Source organism: Hibiscus syriacus, unplaced genomic scaffold, assembly GCF_006381635.1.
Source record: "Hibiscus syriacus cultivar Baekdansim isolate YM2019G1 unplaced genomic scaffold, ASM638163v2 tig00014304_pilon, whole genome shotgun sequence".
In the NCBI taxonomy this organism is placed as follows: Eukaryota; Viridiplantae; Streptophyta; class Magnoliopsida; order Malvales; family Malvaceae; genus Hibiscus; species Hibiscus syriacus.
Genome location: NW_024062321.1, coordinates 220,467 through 240,614, shown reverse-complemented (window position 1 = coordinate 240,614; position 20,148 = coordinate 220,467). Strand labels below are relative to the sequence as shown.

At 36.3% G+C, this 20,148-nt stretch overlaps 2 protein-coding genes, 1 long non-coding RNA gene and 2 pseudogenes across 3 annotated transcripts; 1 reads left to right on the top strand and 4 right to left on the bottom strand.

Moving 5' to 3' along the window:
* Positions 1 to 465: 465 nt before the first annotated feature.
* Positions 466 to 2,234, bottom strand: LOC120207053 (short-chain dehydrogenase TIC 32 A, chloroplastic-like). Its single transcript, XM_039206571.1, has 7 exons — positions 2,110 to 2,234; positions 1,792 to 2,023; positions 1,354 to 1,590; positions 1,145 to 1,226; positions 898 to 985; positions 769 to 815; positions 466 to 684 (listed from the first exon to the last, which is right to left on the bottom strand). Exons 1-7 carry the CDS (start codon positions 2,231 to 2,233, stop codon positions 469 to 471), a joined length of 1,026 nt encoding a protein of 341 aa, XP_039062502.1. The 5' UTR covers position 2,234; the 3' UTR covers positions 466 to 468.
* A 4,097-nt stretch (positions 2,235 to 6,331) lies between these two features.
* On the bottom strand, positions 6,332 to 9,513 carry LOC120207051 (annotated as a pseudogene).
* A 1,322-nt stretch (positions 9,514 to 10,835) lies between these two features.
* Positions 10,836 to 11,447, top strand: LOC120207056. The gene is made up of 3 exons (XR_005524169.1): positions 10,836 to 10,920; positions 11,114 to 11,175; positions 11,330 to 11,447. It is a non-coding gene; the product is annotated as an uncharacterized LOC120207056 (long non-coding RNA).
* Positions 11,448 to 11,671: 224 nt separating this feature from the next.
* Positions 11,672 to 15,038, bottom strand: LOC120207052 (hsp70-Hsp90 organizing protein 3-like). Its single transcript, XM_039206569.1, has 7 exons — positions 13,957 to 15,038; positions 12,835 to 13,123; positions 12,640 to 12,725; positions 12,315 to 12,538; positions 12,160 to 12,226; positions 11,995 to 12,054; positions 11,672 to 11,914 (listed from the first exon to the last, which is right to left on the bottom strand). The coding sequence occupies exons 1-7, from the start codon at positions 14,848 to 14,850 to the stop codon at positions 11,801 to 11,803; spliced, it is 1,734 nt and encodes a 577-aa protein (XP_039062500.1). The 5' UTR covers positions 14,851 to 15,038; the 3' UTR covers positions 11,672 to 11,800.
* A 923-nt stretch (positions 15,039 to 15,961) lies between these two features.
* Positions 15,962 to 19,328, bottom strand: LOC120207048 (annotated as a pseudogene).
* Between the last annotated feature and the right edge of the window lie 820 nt (positions 19,329 to 20,148).

The following is a 20,148-nucleotide window of genomic DNA, read 5'->3' as shown; positions in this document are numbered from 1 at the left end:
TGAGCATGTTAGTAGGTCCCATATAACATATTGCCTCGAAGATACTCTTTAAAAACCCCACGTATGAGCCTAGCCTTTAGAAAAAAAAAGGGTAAATTATGTGTTTAATAATTAAAATACTTAATATGTTTTAGTATTTAAACTTTTAATTTTTTCAAAATATATCTAAAATTTAGTTTTTATTTCATTTTAGTATTCATTCAAAATTTAACGTAAAGTTTAAGTATTAAAATATATCAAAATTTATAGTTTAAGGACTAAATACGTAGTTTATCCTATTTTTTATTATAGTAACATGTAAAATCATAGCATTAATCGTAGTATTGGTGCAAAACAACCCCTCTAATTAATATTAATTTCCATTAATGGCCTATAATTTTAGGTACATAAACCGAAATTGTATTTTCAACTTTGTATACATACCGTCATACTTTTTTCATCACGTGTGTTTTTGTATGGTTGATTTTGCTAGTTATATTTGTGATAATCAAAGGCGTTAAGTGGATCGAAAACTGCTTTAGGGTTTGCAGAAACCATGATTTCAGAGGCAGCCCATAACCTCGAAGCTTCACTGGGACTGGAACCCAGTTTCGACGTCCTTGATTCGTTGCAGTCTGCAAAGTATTTCCCACTGACATTCTCTACCGTCGGATGCGTTGCTACGTAACATGTCGTCGAAGCTGCCTGAAAAAGAACAATATCCGTTAATGTCCCATCAAAACTTCCCATTTTCAACTTGCTATACATGCATGTGTGTATGTAAATTACCTGAGGGATTGTCTTTAGGAGCCTTGAAGCTACAAAGAAAACCAAATCTGCATGTTTGCAGTAACAAGGAAAAGAAGTTAATCTTAAGCTACAAAGAATATTATATGTATGTATGTATGTATGTATAACCTGTGAAGAAGCCTTCACGTTCCCTGGTGAGACGAGTTTTAACAATCCCTGGATGAACACAGTTGATAGTCACATTGGCACCCATTTCCTGCAACCCAAATAAACAATATTTCTGAATATAATTTATCGAATCGAAATGAAATTCGGGTCATAAAATCTAATATATGTATATATGTGTGGTAGGAAAGCTACAAAATTTAACTTTTTTTAGGGTTTTAAACAGAAGAAGACGAAGGATCAATCAAACCTTCAGTCGCTGAGCAAGTTCCTTGATATGCAGAACATTAGCCAGCTTCGAGAGAGCATAAGCACATGTAGCATCGTACTGACTAGAGACAAAATACCCAGAAAAATAGTCAAATCGAAACCCTAAGTCTTTTAAACAATCATTTTTCTTGTTCTGTTCTGTTATTAATTGTGGTCTGAGTTAGTCATTGAATTCTTATTGTAACTCACCTTTTGTTTCTCGATATCTGGCCTAGATATCGGATCATGTTGCCGGAAAACCAGCCGTTAATGCTCGACGACACGTTCACGATTCTTCCTTGAACGCCGGTTTGTTTGGCCGTGTCGATCATCTTGTTCAACAACAGTTTTGTCAACAGAAAATGACCTAGGTAATTAGTGGCAAATGTCATCTCGATTCCATCCTCGGAGATTGCATGTTCATGCGTAAACTTGCCGGCGTTGTTTCTGATATTTACAACAAAACAAAACATGTTTATCGTCTCTCTCTTTTTTTCGCTTTTTCGGCAAGCAAACAATTCCCAATCATATATACTGTGCTTCTTATCCGACAAGAAAGCTAGGTAGTCAGTTAATCTCTTGTCTTTGTAACTGAAATTTAATTTCTTTTTTGCGTGATCTAAGGAAAGTGAGAGTCTAGTGGATTACATGAGGAGATTGAGAGGCAAGTTAAGCGACTCGAAATCCGACCCGAATTTTCGAACCGAACTGAGTGAACTCAGATCAAGAGCCATTACGATGATCTCCGAGTTAGGAAACTCTTTAACTATCCTCGCCTTAACTTCCTCCGCAGCTTTGAGGTTCCGAGCCGGAAGCACCAGTCTCGCCCCTCGCTTCGCCAACACCCGAGCCGTCTCGGCGCCGATCCCCGACGTCGCACCTGTTAACAACAACAACCTCACACAATCAAAACTCAAAAAGGATAAAAGTTGACAGAACCATGAATGAAAAATTACAACACGTTACCGGTGATAATGGCAGTGATGGAACGGAGATCATGGCAAGTCTCGGTAACTTCGTCGGCGGTGGACTTAGACCCGAACCCGCTCGCTCCTCTAGAACCGATCAGGTACTTCACGGTTTCAAGCATTTCCACCTTCTTCCGATATGGATTCCGATAGTTTAACGTTGAATAAAGAACAAGCAAATCTGTTTAAGGACGACAGAGATCAAAAGTGGAAGAATTTTATAGTGGAGCTTTGTGCAGAACCGAATCAAAATAAATAATATATTGTGTTATGTGTTTCGTCATTTGATTGATTACTGATAACTTAAATTATGTATTATTAGGGTTTATAGTTCTTTAGTTTCATATTAAAAATTGGGTCCTACTTTATTTATTACTATATAGTAACGTACTAAATATAAATATTTAAGTACATATTAATATGATTATTTTGTCTTACATATTTACGAGGGATTCATGGGCATTGTTGGAGAATTTATCCCTAGGAAGTGATGAACAATAGTATTTTTATCCTAGGGTCAAAACCATTAGTTTCACTCTAGCAATCTTATTGTAACGTGATAAAAGAATTATTGTTATTTTTTTAGGTTTCGGGTTCGGGTATTAAGAATATCAGAAGTATGAGTATTCAATATCAAATAATTGAGAGTTATCTTTGAACATATGTTCAGTTTCGTGGCTGGGGCGGTGCGAAACCGCAGGATCCCAAAAAATGGGAGCCCCAAAAAAATATATCTATAGTGGCGTTTTTCAATAAACGCCACTATAGATGGACCTATTGTGACGTTTTTCAAAAATAAAATTGTTGCGGTTTTATTTAAAAAAGGTCACTATAGATGGATCTATTGCGGCGTTTGTCAAAAAATGCCACTATTATTACTCAAAATCGAATATATCTAAAAAATAGGGGCCCTTTATAAGAATTTGTACAGGATCCCCGAAAATTTAGCGACGGCCCTGCATATGTTGCTTTGTACTTACTCTGAAGTAATAAAAAAATGTGTACTCTTAAAACGTTCATAATTTTATTTATTTGTTCTTTAATAGATTTTAGAGAGCGTTTTAAAGAGAATGTATAATTTAACCAATAAACTAATTGTGCTTAAGATTTTTTTAACAATTTTTATAACTTAGGGTAAATTATATGTTTAGCACTTAAACTAACAATTTTGATCCATTTTAGTACCTAAACTTTTAGTTTTTTTAAAATCATACTTAAAGTCTAATTTTTGTTTTATTTTAGTATTCATGTTCAAAATTTAATGTCAATTTTAAAAAAATTAAAAATTTAGGTGCTAAAACGGACCAAAATTAATAATTTATATACTAAATGCATAGTTTATCCTATAAATTAAGGTTTAATTATGTATTGGTTTGATTCTTATAGTGAGTTAATGACAATAAGGAATATAGAGAGGGAGATTTGTTCAAAGTCAAATAGTCAGAAGACAAAAGGTGATGGATAAAGAAGACAAAGTGTTAGTTTAGTGGGTGCACGTGTGCAGTGTTGGTTGGCTGGAGTGATGGTCGGCGATTAATTTAAAACGAATAAACAAATCGGTGGGCACGAGGGTTTAGGTCAGAATCGTCAATGAGGAATCGCACGTGAGGATTCAAAAACAACGTAAATCGGTCAATTCCACGCCCTCGAATCCTGCAATATCCTCTGGCTGTAAAGTTTTCCCCTTTGGTCAAATCATGTTTTCGTTTCCTTGTTGCCTAAGCTACAACTTCAAAATCATTATTAAAAGGTAAAACGGTGATCATAGGTCCTATACTTTAAAAAAAAACTAATGTGATCATCTAATTATTTTTCTCTTAATATGATCTTCCGACTCATAAAACAAACTTAGTATGGCCATTTTACCAATATTTTTTTATTCTTGACCGTTATGGTACAGGCATGACATTCTACAGTGCTGACATGACGGTCTACGGTACTGACGTAGCAATCCATATATCATATTTGAGTTATCAATTTAACTCATCTGTCATATCACCCGTCACGTTATAAACTACCATGGACCACCACGTTAGTACAGTGAAATACTAAGTTAGCACCGTAACGGTCGACGACAAAAAATTTGTCAAAGGGCCACATTAGATTTATTTTGAGTTGGAAGGTCACATTGAGAGAAAAATAATACGATAGTCACATTGATTTTTTTAAGTACAGAGACTTTTAATGTATTTTCGCCTTATTAATACTAATGTAATTTTAGTTTGTTTTTGGTCTAATTAAGCAAATACTAAGTAAACATTTGGTTAAAAACGCCATATAAATAATTTATAAATAATAAAATATATGATTCTAATTTCATTTTAATTCAAATTAATAATTTATATTGTAAATAAAATTGTTATAGGCAAAAGGGTAACTTTTATTCTTGTAGTAGACACAATTTATCACTTTAGTCCTATCTTGTTTTCGCATCAATTTAACCCTTGAAGTTACTCACTTACACCATTCTATACCCTACACTAACTTAAACCCTAAATCATAACCTCTAAACCATAATTTATAACTTAAGGTTTATAATTTAGGGTTTTAAGTCATGAGTAGGATATAAAATGATGCAATTGAACAATTTCGAGAGTTAAATTAATACGAAAATATGATAGGGACAAAAGTGATAAATTAGATCTACTACAGGGGCAAAGATGACTCTTAAACCATTACCATACATGCACTTCAAAGGAATAACATGTTCAAATGTTTTAGAAGGGAATATGATGCCTTACTCAAAACAAGGTTCCTTCCCCATGGGGCACTGGGAACTCAAGAAAGTGCTCCAAAAAGCTTAAGGGTTTATTTTATTTTTGTGACTTTATAAGCATAATTAGTTGTATTGTTTATGTAGTGACCATGAGGAGTATAATTAATTAATTTAATTGTTGATTGAAAGGTGACATCTTTGATTATCAACTAATCATTTGATTAAGCATGTATTTGTGTTCTATAATCTTGGGAAAGTTCATCCATATAAAGCCAAAACTTAACCCACGATCCCACATGTGATTGTGGATAGATTGAGGAGTTTGTTAATTAAGAAATTCATCATCAAAAGGCTTTGAATTTTGAGTTGGTTTCTTGGTGTGATGGAATTATTCAATAAAAAATACAAATGGATCCCAATCACTATGCAATTTACTCAAATTGTGGCCTTTAATTATATATATATTATAATTGAAATGTGCAATAAAGTATCTTTTCCTTTTCAAAATAAAACATAATAAAAACTTTAAATAAGTTTTTTTATATACTAAAGGGTAAATTACAAATTTAGTAACCAAAACTTTCTCTTTTATTTCACTCATTGTGCTTTAAATCTATTTCAATCTCTTCACTGAACTTAATACATTGGGTTTTTTTGTTACCCAATCGTTTCCTCACTAAAAGCATTATCCAAGGGCGGAGTTAGAAAAAAAAATTGGGGTATCAAATTTTTTTAAGTGAAAATATTAAATTTTAAATTTTGATCGTTAAATATATTTAAAAATATGCGCTCAATTTATTTTTTAAAATGTGACAAAACATTTCTAAAAGGGTGTCATTTTTTCTTTTATATTATATATTATATAATTTATATGGGTAAAAATGAAACTTTTGGAGTGTCAATTGACACCCCTTAATATATATTGGCTCCGCCAGTGGCGTTATCAATAAATAAAAACGTTGTTTTAACGTTGTTAATTATTTAACAACAAAATAACAAAAGAATCAAATATATTAAGTTCAATAAAGAAGTTAAAAACTTTTAAAATTCAGTTTCTTTACTTTTAAAATTCAGTAAGCAATATAAGAGAAAAAGTAAAATTTTAGTGATGAGATTTGTAATTTAACCATACTAAAATTAAATGTATGTGAACTTTAAGAATTTTAACATCAATAATGAATTGTTTTACTAAAATTCTTTGTTTAAGGTTTTTATAAATCATCAATAAGTCTGATAATTTCAGTACCAAAAGAGAATAATGATAAAGTAGAGGGACCAATAATAACTTGATACAAGTTTTAAGCTATTTTGAGTTCCATTAATTGTTTAAACGAAACATAAACATCCTACGAAATGTGTATTCACCCAGCAAAGCAAACGAAGCAAGCGGGAATAGTTTTATCCCTTTCGAAACATCTATCAAAATTAGTACAGTATCTCATTTCACCCCAACTCTAACATTCTCATCTGAATTCATCAGTGGCGGCAGCAATTAGGGATTCTTTTTACTAGAGCTCATCATGCGAATCATCTTCTTCTTCGTTCGATGCACCGCCACCCGGGGCTCCGCCGGATCTTTGATATACAGCCGTGATGATAGGGTTGCAAACAGCCTCAACCTCCTTGAGCTTCTCCTCAAAGTCTTCCTTCTCGGCATTCTGGTTGTCATCAAGCCACTCGAGGGCCTCCTTAACTGCCGTTTCGACTTTCTCCTTCTCGTCAGATTCGAGCTTATCGGCAAGCTTATCCTTGTCACTAATCTGGTTTTTCATGTTGTAAACGTACGTCTCCAGGCTGTTGCGAGCATCGATCTTCTCCTTCACCTTCTTGTCTTCCTCTGCGAATTCTTCTGCCTCGCGAACCATTCTCTCGATCTACCCTTATCGTTGGTGATTGTGATCTTCTCCGATTTACCCGTGCCTTTGTCTTCGGCCTTGACGTTCAAGATACCATTTGCATCGACTTCAAATGTAACTTCGATTTGAGGAGTTCCCCTGAGGAAACGATAAGTGCCGGTAAATTCAACTGAAGGTTTGCAGAAAGCATAAAAGATAGTTGATGTAAGAGAGGAGCAAACCTTGGAGCTGGAGGAATTCCAGTAAGATCAAACTTCCCAAGCAACCTACAGTCCTTTGTGAGACTCCTTTCACCTTCAAAGACCTGCCATATCACAAAAATTCACATAAGCTCGAAAGCTATAATGATTCGATTTTTCAGTATTTGCTTTGACAATCATATCAACCATCCAGAAGTAGAATGCGACATTTCGGCTTTCTAGATAGATGGAAAAAAGAAATCTCAACAACATATCCGCATTGGACATATATGACCAGTTTGGAGTATTAACGAGAATCGTGTTTAATTGTACCTGAATGGAGACGGTGGTTTGCTGATCCTGATAAGTGGTGAAAACTTGAGACTTTTTGGTTGGGATGACGGTGTTTCTAGGAATCAACTTGGTCATCACTCCACCAACAGTCTCAATACCAAGGGTAAGGGGAGCCACATCAAGAAGAAGAATATCTGTAAACATTTAGATTCGGTTAGAACAGTTTTCATCAGCTATAGGTTTGTCTAGTTATGATGGGGATGAAAATGCACCTTTGGTTTCATCACCACCCTCTCCGCTCAAGATGCCTCCTTGTACTGCAGCACCATAAGCAACGGCTTCATCCGGGTTAACACCCTTGTTGGGCTCCTTTCCATCGAAGTAGTCCTTAAGGAGTTGTTGAACCTTAGGAATTCTAGTGCTTCCACCAACAAGAACAATCTCATCGATTTGGCACTTCTCCAAACCTGCATCTTCCATTGCCTTCTTCACGGGCCCCATGGTCTTTCTGAACAGGTCGTTATTTAACTCCTCAAAGCGAGGCCTGGTCAGCGGCTCAGAGAAATCGATACCGTCAAAAAGTGATTCAATTTCCACGCGGACCTGGTGCTGGCTGCTGAGAGCTCTCTGGGCACGCTCAGCTTCCCTCCTGAGCTTCCCAAGAGCCCTGTTATCCTTGCTGATATCCTTTCCATGCTTTTTCTTAATCAGTTTAATAAAGTATTCCATAATCCTCTGGTCAAAATCCTCACCTGCAAGAAAAATGACCATAAGTAAAATTCATAATGAAAATTGAAAAGCAACTTTTAAAAACCAAAAACAATATTGACGCTTACCTCCCAAATGAGTGTCTCCATTTGTGGAAAGAACCTCGAATACACCATTGTCAATTGTCAAGATACTGACATCAAATGTTCCACCACCAAGGTCAAAGACAAGAATGTTTTTCTCACCACCCTTCTTGTCCAAACCATAGGCGATGGCAGCTGCAGTTGGTTCATTGATGATCCTTGCCACATTGAGCCCAGCAATAATACCGGCATCCTTGGTGGCCTGCCTCTGGGCATCATTGAAGTATGCTGCAAATCAAACAGAGAGATAATTTGAGCATCAGAAAGGATCATACAAACATAATCGTTTTTGTCCCAAAACGAGATGAATATTTCTTATGATGCACTCACAAGGAACAGTGACAACTGCATCCTTGATTTTCTTCCCAAGGAAAGCCTCAGCTGTTTCCTTCATCTTAGTTAGAACCATAGCACTGATCTCCTCGGGGCTGAAGACCTTGGTCTCTCCATCCTTAATCTTTACTTGATTATAAGGCTTTCCATCCTTGTTCACAATCTTATATGGAACAAGTTTCATATCCTTCTGGACCTCCTTATCATCAAACCTGCAAAGAACAAATATGCCGGTAAGCATTCTCTCCCAATCTGTCCCAAAAACACAATACAAGAAACATATGAATTACTTTCTTCCTATAAGTCTCTTGACATCAAAGATGGTTCTCTCCGCATTAACAGCTGCCTGGTTCTTTGCAGCCTCACCAATCAGCCTCTCGCTGTCTGTGAAAGCCACTCAAGATGGTGTAATACGGTTACCTTGGTCATTGGCTATGATTTCAACATGACCGTTCTTGTAAACGCCAACACAAGAATAAGTTGTACCGAGATCGATTCCAATGACCGTCCCCAATTTCGTGGCTTCCTCCTTTGCAATTGAGATTGCAAAGAGACATCCTGTTCCAAAGCTTAAACAATATTAATACATAATGCCATTAAATGCAGCCATTATGTTCACACAGATGAGTTCAAATTTAAACTACTAACGAATTAGAAATTGATATAGGAGAAAAACAAACTGTTTTTACTCGTCCAAAACAATATTGAAAATTTTATGGTAAACTACTACAAAATTAGATAAAAATTATATTCAAACGAATTAGTCAGTCATTCTATGAATCCAGATATTTCTAGTACTCGAAACAGTACATAGAAATCAAACGATACGAGATCGCCGAAACTCTCACTCACGATCTAATGCGTCACTAGAACTAGAACACCTGAAACACCAAACATGCACCATCTAAACGCAAATAAAATCACCAAACAGAGCTAAATCCACTTCATTTCCAAAAAAAACGAATCGTAAATCAATAAAACAGACACAGTCAATCACATAAAAACAAGCAGATCTAGCTGAAAAAAAAGAGCTAAGAGCAGCAGCACAAAACTCACCGAACAAGACTATCGCCGTCACCACCAAAGAGCCGCGTGCTCTCCACGAGCCAGCCATCGCACGACCTCAATTCTCGTCTCTCGAGTTATTTCCTCTGAAAATCGCTGAGTGAGAGCGAGTCGCGGTTCGAGTGTTTTTATATCTGGATCGCCCCGAATCTAACGTTGGCTTTTCAGTTTTCTCAGGCATGCGTAAAATGAATGAACATGTCATCGGTGGTGACGTGCACCAATAATATTGCGAGTACGGATATGTTAAGCCAATGAAATTAGATCTCTTCCGTTGAGGAGATCCTGGCCGTTAATTCTCCCGGATGTTTGCGTGTCCGCTTCCCGCTCGTTTGCTTTCACTAATTATAAACAGAATGACTTTGACTAGTAGTTAGGCAGCAGATATCAAAACGCGCCACTGTAGCGTCGTTTTGAACTAACCCATAACTTTGAATTATCTTTTTATTGTTTTTTTTTTCTTATATAGTATCTCTATTTGGTTTTTTTCTTTTTAATAAATTCATCTTTATGGCACATTTTTATCTATTTTTATGGCACATTTTCATCTGTTTTTGTGACACGCTTTCTTTTGTCTTTTGACATATTTTTGGGTTGTTTTATCGTTTTTCTATTTATCATTTTTTAAGAATTGATTTAACATCGACTGATCAAGTCGTTGCTTATTTGATATTTTGTTAATCTTCCATGCTTTGAACCCTCAGAGAGGATTTTGGATACTTATTTATTTTGTTTCGTGGATAGTTTTTCACGTCGCTCAAGTTTAATTTATAATTTTGTCGGTGATCTTTCAATAGTTTGATATCATTTTATGGTTCATTTGTCGATTTGATTAATCTATTTGTATCTATCTTTGTTCGAATTTATTGGTTGGATTTTTAATCTTTCCTCGTATGCTGCTTATGATCTTAAGTTGATAGTTTTGTTTGAATGATTATAGGAAATTGTCCTAATTATGTGTTTAATTTATTATTATAATTATAAATATATTTATTATATTTTAAGATATTTTATATTTTGAATAAAATTAGTTACTTTCGATGAAAAAATAAGCATATAATTTAATGAGTAAGGAATAAGAATAGATAAAAGGGTAAGCTAGGTTTTTAATAACTAAATTATCAATTTTGATTCGTTTTAGTACTTAAACTTTGGGCGTTCAGATGTTACAAGGACCCAATTAAAAGGCCTAAAGAGTTAGAGGACTTGATGGGCAGAGTAGAGAATCTTCTGGTGCAAATATGCACCAGTTTGTAATGTCTGTAACTCTTCAAATATGCACAAATTTCCTATTAAAAGACTAGTGCAATGCCTACACGAAAAGAACTGTGCAAGAGCTACTTGGACCATGCAATGTTGATTGCTACCTAATAATCTCTTTTGGTAACCTCAAAATTTACTTTGAGGTGACAGGAAGTTAGTGCCCTAGACTTTTGCGGTGTTTTGCTAATGGATGTTTGATAATTCCACAAAGCTTTTTGAGTAGTTGCCATTCAAACAGCACCTTCTAAGCCGGTATAAATCTGCATATTTTCTCCGTTTTTAGCAGTACTGCCACCATGGGTCCTGCTGCTAAACTCATAGCTCTCATCCTCTTGTTAATCTATCTCGATCCGTTTATATGTCAGCGAAAGATTTCGATTCATACAAATTGGTTTATGACAGTTCTGAAGGTGGTTTAATCGGAATATTTGGTTACATTTTGCAGTCAAAGTCGAAGGCTTGGATTCTTCTGGTGCACCACCCTCTGTTGACCCTGCAATTAATGAGGTAACTTCAACACCAAGGGATCTGAAAATTTTCAATCTGTCGTGGAACATCTCTAAAAGATGCGTTTACCATTGAAGTCCGATTAGAAAGGAAAATCGAGTTGTCATTGAATCACTCACATATGCTAGTTTTGAAGGATACGATACAGGTGAAGACAATGAAGCTGAAACTAGAGGTTGACACCATAAAGGATTATACTCCGACCATGCCAAACCATAAACACGGTCCACCACCAAGAGGAAAACCGTGACAACCGCCAGCGGTGGCGGCAGCGGCAGCTGAACTTGAATCTAGAAGCATTAGATAATGCCTACTTGTTTTCTGGATTGTGTCCGTTAGTGAAAATTATGAGCAATTATCTGCTTTTAAATGCAAGAAACAGTTGTTCCTTTCATAAAAGAGGATCAGAAAACCGTTAAGAACTAGATGTTTGATCAGTAATTTCTAAATTTAAATTCAAGGTAAAATTAATCAATCCCTCGCAAACTTCTGCATATTTCCAACTTAAACTATCTTTTTTTAATCCACCCAAATTCAGACAGTTGTCAGGTACAAAATCACTGAGATGAAATTTACTACAAGGGAAACGACAAAATGGACTTAAATTAATACGCCGTTCACATTTTTATTTGATTTGCACAATTCCGGCGGTGACCAGCTTTTGGATCTTGTTCATCACCATTGGATTCTTCATGTGTTCTTGTGCTGCCTTTGGGTTCTCCTGGAAATCAATCAAAACCTGTCCAAATCCCCATTTTCAGTAAACCAGACATCAAAGTATCCAGACATGTTCACATTATAAGTAATCCCAGCACTTACCTGTCTCATGACAGGATCCGAGAGAATGTTTTGAATTTCAGGATCTTGCATTGCCTTGGCCTGGCAACAATATCACATCAATTTAAGTTCACATCGCCATACTAAACAGCTTTGTGTGAATCCAAATGAGAAGCAATGACATAAAGGGAATTCCTCAATACTCACCTGTCTTTCCTTCAGCTCTTCAGGGGTGAAATCACCTCGACTCGCTTTGTTAATCTGTTCCACACATCTGCAAAATAATTGAGAGAACCAAGTAATTATATACGGTACTGATATAGGAACACAAACCAAAACTTCGAAAAGGGAGAGCTGCATACCTTCGGATGCCATCGAGCAGTTCCTGGTTATTGGGATCATGTTTCAACCCTTCCTGGTATGTTTCTAAAGCTTTGTCATACTCCTTCATGAAGAACTGAATGGCACCTTTTCTTGTGTAACCCTTAGAAAAGGTTGGATCAAGCTCAATGCACTTCTCAGCATCTTTCAGTCCCTCAGGCATTGCACCCAGTTTTGTGTAGCATGCAGCTCTGTTGCTGTATGTCTGACATGCAAAATGAATTTTTACAATCAACTCGATACTGTTTGTTGTGCCTTTGCCTATAGTCACCAACAAACTCACAAGAAAGGAAATAGACTTCTTACCCTTGGATCTTTGGGGTTTCTTCTCAATGACTCTGTATAATGCTTCACAGCCTCAGGATACTTTTGCTGCTTGAAAAATTCATTCCCTACAAATATATTTGCGCCGTCAGTAAATTAACTGCATACGACAGTCAGTGAGCAAATTTAAAGAACCATAAGTTGTTGGTCTTATAAACAAAAAGTGATGAAAAATACCTTTCTCACGCTCCTCATCCGCTAGCTTTGGATCGAAGTACTCTTGTTGTTCCAAATCCTTTTTCGCTTTTTCTGCTTCATTTAGTTTCTTCAAAGTGTCTGGATTGCGATGCTCCGTAAGAGCTTTCTGGAAAGTCTCTATAGCTGCTTCGTAATCTTTTGAGCATTTCGCCATCTTCACCAAAGCAGTCCCCTTCCTAGTCAAAGCTCTTGCAATCATTTTATAGTCTGCTCTGAGCTCTCTACCTTTTTCAACAGCCTTGTCACAATCTTTAATGCAATCCTCATACTGTACTCAACACAGACAGTAAGCAAGGAAAGGGCAGTTCAGTTAAATGCATGTACAATACACTGAGAAGTGAGCACTACACCCAAAAGCAGAACAATTTCGGAGCACAGAGCATACTACACAATGCCAAAGAAACTTCTCCTATCATCTCCTATAGGGAAGCAACTTAATAAAATTGATATAAAATAACAATTATAAGTTCACATCTATCTAAACCAGAACTATCAAACCTTCAGTTTGTATCCGTAACATAGAAGAAAAGGATGGCTAAAATCAATTGAAGACCTCCATTTCCTGTTTTAGGAAACAACTAGACCTGTAACTACCGCCTCACAATAACTTGACAAGTCTGTCGCACAAGAATAACAGAGCATGCTTGTGACTTTGTTTTCATGTTTGTATACAACACCAGTAAAAGCTAAATGATTGAGCAGACGCCCAACATAGCACTCAAAACCATTCCATCATAAATTCATACATGTCCACAACAAAAAATAATTCTCGACTCGATTGCAATTTAAATCATTGAACATGAAAAGATTATATTAAAAACGTACGTTTATTCTGAGATCTATCTTAGACCAGAAGAAACCCAACAGCTAATATCATTCTAGAGCAATGTCTACTCATTAATTATTTTGTTCTTAGATCAAATTAGCAAGAATGTTTCTAATCTAGGCCACCTAAATTTATAAGTTCTCAGCTGGAAGAAAATATATATAAAAATATAAGATCAACCGACAGTTTCTAAACTTTATTAGCATTGTAAAAGCACCGACATTTAATGAAGTAAATTTTCTAGCTTCTAAACAAGTAAATATAAATAAACATACCTTGCCCATTTCCAAATAAACAGCAGCCCGATTGGTGATGTACGAAATATCGCCATCATCAAGCTCCATTGCCGTCGTGTAATGCTGAATAGCCGTCTCGAAATCCTTCTTCTTATATGCAGCATTTCCAGCTTCCTTCTCCTTTAAAGCTTTCTTCTTCTCCTCCTTTTTCTCTTTCTCCTCTTCCGCAATTTCCATCGTTTCTGGTTCCGGCTCGGGCTTCTTCACCTCCTCCTTAGCTGCCCGTGAAGGCTGCGGAGTTGGAGGCGAATCCGCCTCCGGAATATCCATGTCATCCCCACCATTATGCGCATTAAGCTTAACATTCAACAAAACACCCAAAGCTTGCATAACCCTCTGATCCTTGAAATACTCATTCAATTTGTTGGGATTTTTCTGAATCTCCTGCATCGCCTTAACAAAATCCGGCTGCTGTAAATAAAGCCTAGTTGTCGGATCGGCAGTCAACTTAGCCCACATCTCAGCCCCCTGAAAAGCATCGCCGAACGGACTAGGTGGAGGCGCCGCCCTAGATCGTGAAGCCGAAGCCGATTGAGCATCAGCCAATCCAGACTTCAGAGTTTCATTATTAGGATCAATCTCGAGACCTTTTCTATACGCCGAAATCGCGTCTTCATATTGGTGCAAACCGAGGTGAGCCGCGCCGAGCCTGCTGTAACCTTTGGACCAGTCGGGTTTAAGTTCGACGGTCTTTTTGGCGTCGCATAATGCGGCATCATATTGGTGGAGAGAAGCGTAAGCCGCGGATCGGTTTGAGTAAAGTACATGATTGGTCGGAGCGAGGTTTATAGCTTCGGTGAAGTGTTTGATTGCAGTGTTGAAATCGCCGGAGGAAAAGGCGGCGTTCCCTTTGGCTTTGGCTTCGTCGGCCATGACAGTGGAATCTGTTGGCTCCGAATTCTGTTCCCGGGGAAGACAACGGCGATTTTGTGGGGTAATTTTGAAAATTTTTAAGAAATTAATGTAATTTATAAAGAGAAAGAAGTTAGCGGAGCAGACCAGAGACTTCTGGTGGTTCTCGAACCTTCTTCCTCTCGGCTTTTCGAGTAGTCTACCTGGAATTTAGGGGATGTTTAGTTATAGGTGATTAATTAGTGAGTAAATTACGAGTTTAGTATTTTAAACTATCACTTTTAATTATTTTTAAAATTATACTTAAAATTTAATTTTTATTTTATTTTAGTATTTTGTTTAAAATTTAACATTAAATTTTAAAAAAATATTAAAAATTTAAGTATTAAAATTGATAGTTTAGATACTAAACGTGTTAAATTTTTAATTATGTGATATTAAAATAAAATAAATACTAAATATTAAATATAATTTTAAAAAAATTAAAAGTATAAGTACTAAAACATATAAAGGTGATAGTTTATATTTTAACTTGTAATTTACTCAGGGTAAACTACATATTTAACGCCTAAACTATAGATTTTGATCTATTTTAGTACTTAAACTTTCATTTTTTTTTAAAATCATACCTAACGTTTAGTTTGTATTTTATTTTACCTAAACTATTAGTTTTGATTCATTTTAATATATAAACTTTCAATATTTTAAAAGTTAATGTTAAATTTTGAATGGGTAATAAAATAAAATAAAAACTAAAATTTTTAACGATGAGGTGTTAAAATAAAACAAAAACTAAACTTTAGTTATAATTTTGAAAAAAGTTAAAAAATTTAAATACTAAGATAGATCAAAACTGATAATTTAGATACTAAACGTCTAATTTACCCTTAAATTTAATACATAAAATCTCATTGAGTAGTTTCAATGATAAAAAAAATATTTATTCTTCGATCCAAATTTAAGCAGTTGCGTCTACAAAATGTAGATGCTATTAATATGTTAAAAAAATTCTAAACATATCTGCGCTACAAAAATTCATAGAACAGAACCAGATTTTCCCTATGCAAATTCTGATTTGTATTGCATTTTCTACTTCAGAGTTCTGTTACATATATATCCAAAAAACTGATACGTGAAACTTGGAATTTAAAGGAGCAAAAGAAGAGTAAAGTTGCAGTTCATATTATGGACCAAAAATAGTGTTTGGATGCCAGGAAAATAAATAACAAATCAAGCAGCAACTTCTTGTTGTTTCGAAGCAAGCTCGTTCTGGATATGTTGAGGGACAACATCAAACTTGGCCAACTGCATCGTGTAGGATGCTCGGCCTTTTGTCATACCTCGGAGAGTGCTGACGTATTGGAACATCTCGGCTAGCGGAACAAGGGCATCCACCACCTGCGGTTAATCCGACACAAATCGACCAACACGATAAGATTACAAGAAAATGTATCTCTTCGTCTCTAATCGAAAACCGATGCTAGTGGAAACATACCATTTGGTAAAAAAGCATAACACAACAGCACATGTTCATAGTCTAGTAATACTAATTAGTTTAATGGATGCTTTCTAGGAATGGTCAAATGAAGAAAAAAACAACTCAGACTCCTGTTTTCCTTTTCCATTTGTGGAAATATTAGGGATTTCGACGAGTGCTGTGGAAGTATTCTATCGAGTTTTTCGCAGCACATGTTGTGAATAACAGATTTATAAAGCAAAACAAGGAAGGGTGAAGTAATCTGATATACCTTGAGTCCGCCAGGCTTATCACCAAAGCTGTTAATCTGGCCTCTCCTAGAATTGAGATCACCAATCACGTCACCCAAGTGTTCTTTGGGGGTGACAACCTCGACTTTCATTATAGGTTCGAGCATTCTAGGGCCAGCCTTTCTGATCCCCTCTCGGAAGGCTCCCCTGGCTGCCAGTTGAAATGCCAAGACACTTGAATCCACATCGTGGTAAGAACCATCTACTAGCACGGCGCGTACATCGACAACAGGAAAGCCTGCAAGGACACCGTTACACATACACTCCTCCAGCCCAAGCCTGCAAGGACACCGTTACACATACACTCCTCCAGCCCTTTCATTACTCCGGGAATATATTCTTTTGGCACCACTCCACCTTTGATTTCACTCTTGAACTCGTATCCACTACCTGGCTCCATCGGCTCGAAACGAACGGTAATATCAGCAAACTGCCCCTGTCCACCTGACTGTTTCTTGTGCACATACTTAACTTCCGAAACTTTGGAAATGCTTTCACGGTAATTAACTTGGGGTGCACCGACATTAGCTTCTACCTACATGGACCAAGCAATCAAAACGATGAGAACTAGAAGTATTTAATGCTTATGAGTCAGTAAATCTATTAAATGCACACGAGCCCAATTGATCGGATGATCAAGGGTATTAATATGTTTGACAATTAGATGTTGCTACAAACCTTGAACTCTCTCTTCAAACGATCAACAATAATCTCGAGATGCAATTCTCCCATTCCTTCAATTACAGTCTGGTTGATCTCTTCATCCCGTGAGAAGTGGAAAGAAGGGTCTTCTTGAGCAAGCTTTAACAAACCATTAGCCATTTTATCGACATCGGCTTTAGCTTGGGTTCAATAGCAACCTTAATCACAGGATCGGGGAAGTCCATCCGTTCAAGGACAACAGGATGATCAGGATCGCTGAGTGTTTCACCTGTAATAGTATCCTTTTAGGCCAGCAAGAGCAACGATATCACCAGCCAAAGCAACCTTAACATCCTCTCTACTGTTCGCGTGCATTTCCAACAGTCTACCGATTCTCTCTTTCTTTCCTTTGTTTGCGTTACACCCCGACAAATGTAAGGGATCCCACAAATGGATCGGTCATGATTTTGAAAGCTAGTCCGGAAAACGGTTCATCATCACTTGCTTTCCTTTCAATTATCACTTCAGGTTCTCAGGATCAGTCCCCTTCATTGGTGGCAACTCAATAGGTGATGGCAAGTAGTCCATAACAGCATCAAGTAAGGGCTGAACTCCCTTATTTTTAAAAGCTGAACCGCATAATACAGGCACAAAACTTATTCCAATCGTGCCTTTCCTAATTAATTTCTTAATGGTTTCCTCATCAGGCTCAACTCCTTCAAGATATTTCTCCATGGCTTGATCATCTAATTCAACGATTGTTTCTATCATTTGTGACCGGTACTCTTCAGCCAACTCTTGAAGATCAGCCGGAATATCAGCATACTCAAACTTTGCACCCAATTCTTCTCCGGACCAAAGTATAGCATTCATCTTTACAAGGTCAACGACACCTTTAAAATTATCCTCTGCACCAATCAGTAGTTGAATCACGAGCGGTTTAGCACCCAAATTTGTAACTATCATGTCCCTCGTCCGGAAAAAGTTTGCTCCCAGACGATCCATCTTATTGACAAAGCATATTCTGGGTACACCATACTTATCAGCTTGCCTCCATACGGTCTCAGATTGTGGTTCAACACCAGCAACACTGTCGAACAAGCATATAGCCCCATCCAAAACCCTCAGGGCTCGCTCCACTTCAAGCGTGAAGTCAACGTGGCCAGGGGTGTCGATGATATTAATCCGGTGGTCTCTCCAAAACGTTGTGGTCGCAGCCGATGTTATGGTAATACCTCTTTCCTGCTCTTGCTCCATCCAGTCCATTGTAGCGGTACGCCGGTACCCTCATGTACCTCGCCGATTTTACAGTTTCTTCCTGTGTAGTATAGGATTCGTTCTGTTGTCATCGTCTTTCCCGCATCTATGTGAGCCATAATTCCGATATTGCGATAATCTTTCAAAGGTACGGCACGCTTCGACTCTGTAAAGCAATGAAAAATATATCCATCTTAGAAACTCACAAAATAGCAAGAAATTTGTCTCAATACACGAGTTCAATACATTGAAAACAAGAGTATTTTAAAAAATGCATATCGAATGAAACATTATCAGCCATTGGATTGGTGATTTCCCTAACATTTGAGAAAATAGATAAATAATTTCCTCAGCTTACACAAGCAAGTATACCAAATTTCACATTGTCAAGCTACGAAACAACTAAGTTAAAGCTGAAATGAACAATAACTCAGAGTTCAATAACTTAAACAGTAACCCAGAGTAATAAAGGCGGGAATGGAAAACGATTACCATCAGTGGCCAAAGCAAAGACAGATAAGCTCCTTTGCTTCCCCTTTTGGTAACGTGAAATGGGAAGTCTAGAGGCAATTCGAACACTTCCCAAGAACTGAGAGAGTGAAGAGGAAATTGAAGAAGAAGCTCGAGGACGAAAACCCAGAAAATGGGTTGAAGAAGATAAAGGGGTTGGCCTCCTTTGAGACCCATTTAGATTACAAAATGTTGAACCCGAAACTCTAAGCGCTGTCTCTGCCGCCATTTTCTTGGTCCTTGCGAATTCTCAGTTCTCCGCTCCTCTCTGTTTTGCTCCTTCTGGTGTGTGAGGCCAGGGGTAACGATAAACTTATTGATGTTTTATAGTAAATTTCGTATGGTTGATGTGCTTTATAAGATTGCCATCACGTTTGTCTATAATAACGAAAATTACATTCTCTATGGTTGATGATGAGGTTATAAGCCAACGGCTGTTGATGTGCCACGTATGTTCGAAATATAAAGACCAGGATGGTGGGGCTGGGTTCCTTAGTAGACTCCTCTCAGCCTGTCATTAATCATATTTAGATAATTTTTTATAAATATATAACTTATTTTAAACATAATTCTAGAAAAACATAAAGACACTGAATTTAATTATTAATTACAAAAATTATATTATTATATAATTATCTTTATCTAATAAGAAAATAAAACGTAACAATCCACAATAATTGATAATGTGACGGATAACATGATAGATGAGTTGAATTGATAACTCAAATATAACAGATAAAATACTACATTAGTATCATAACGTTTAAACGATGAAAAACATCGACTAAAGGGCCAAATTAGGTTTATACATTTAAAGTATAGACCTGGTTTTAGTACAATGTCTTAATATATTGAAGACATAACCAAACTTATCAAGAATGAACGAACACATATTCAATTTGTTACTAATATTTATATATATTTTATTTATTTATTAAATACTAATATTTATATGTACTTAATTTATACTATATCATCATAGTTTGTTTACGGTAAAATAATTTTTTCTGATACAAAGAAGCTAAAATTTAACCAGACTCTGGCCGTTTTTTTCTCTTCTCTTTTTTTTTTTTATAATTTGTGTTAATTTTATTGATTAATCTAATTTTATTGATTAATCTAATTTTTTTCTTTAATTTTATT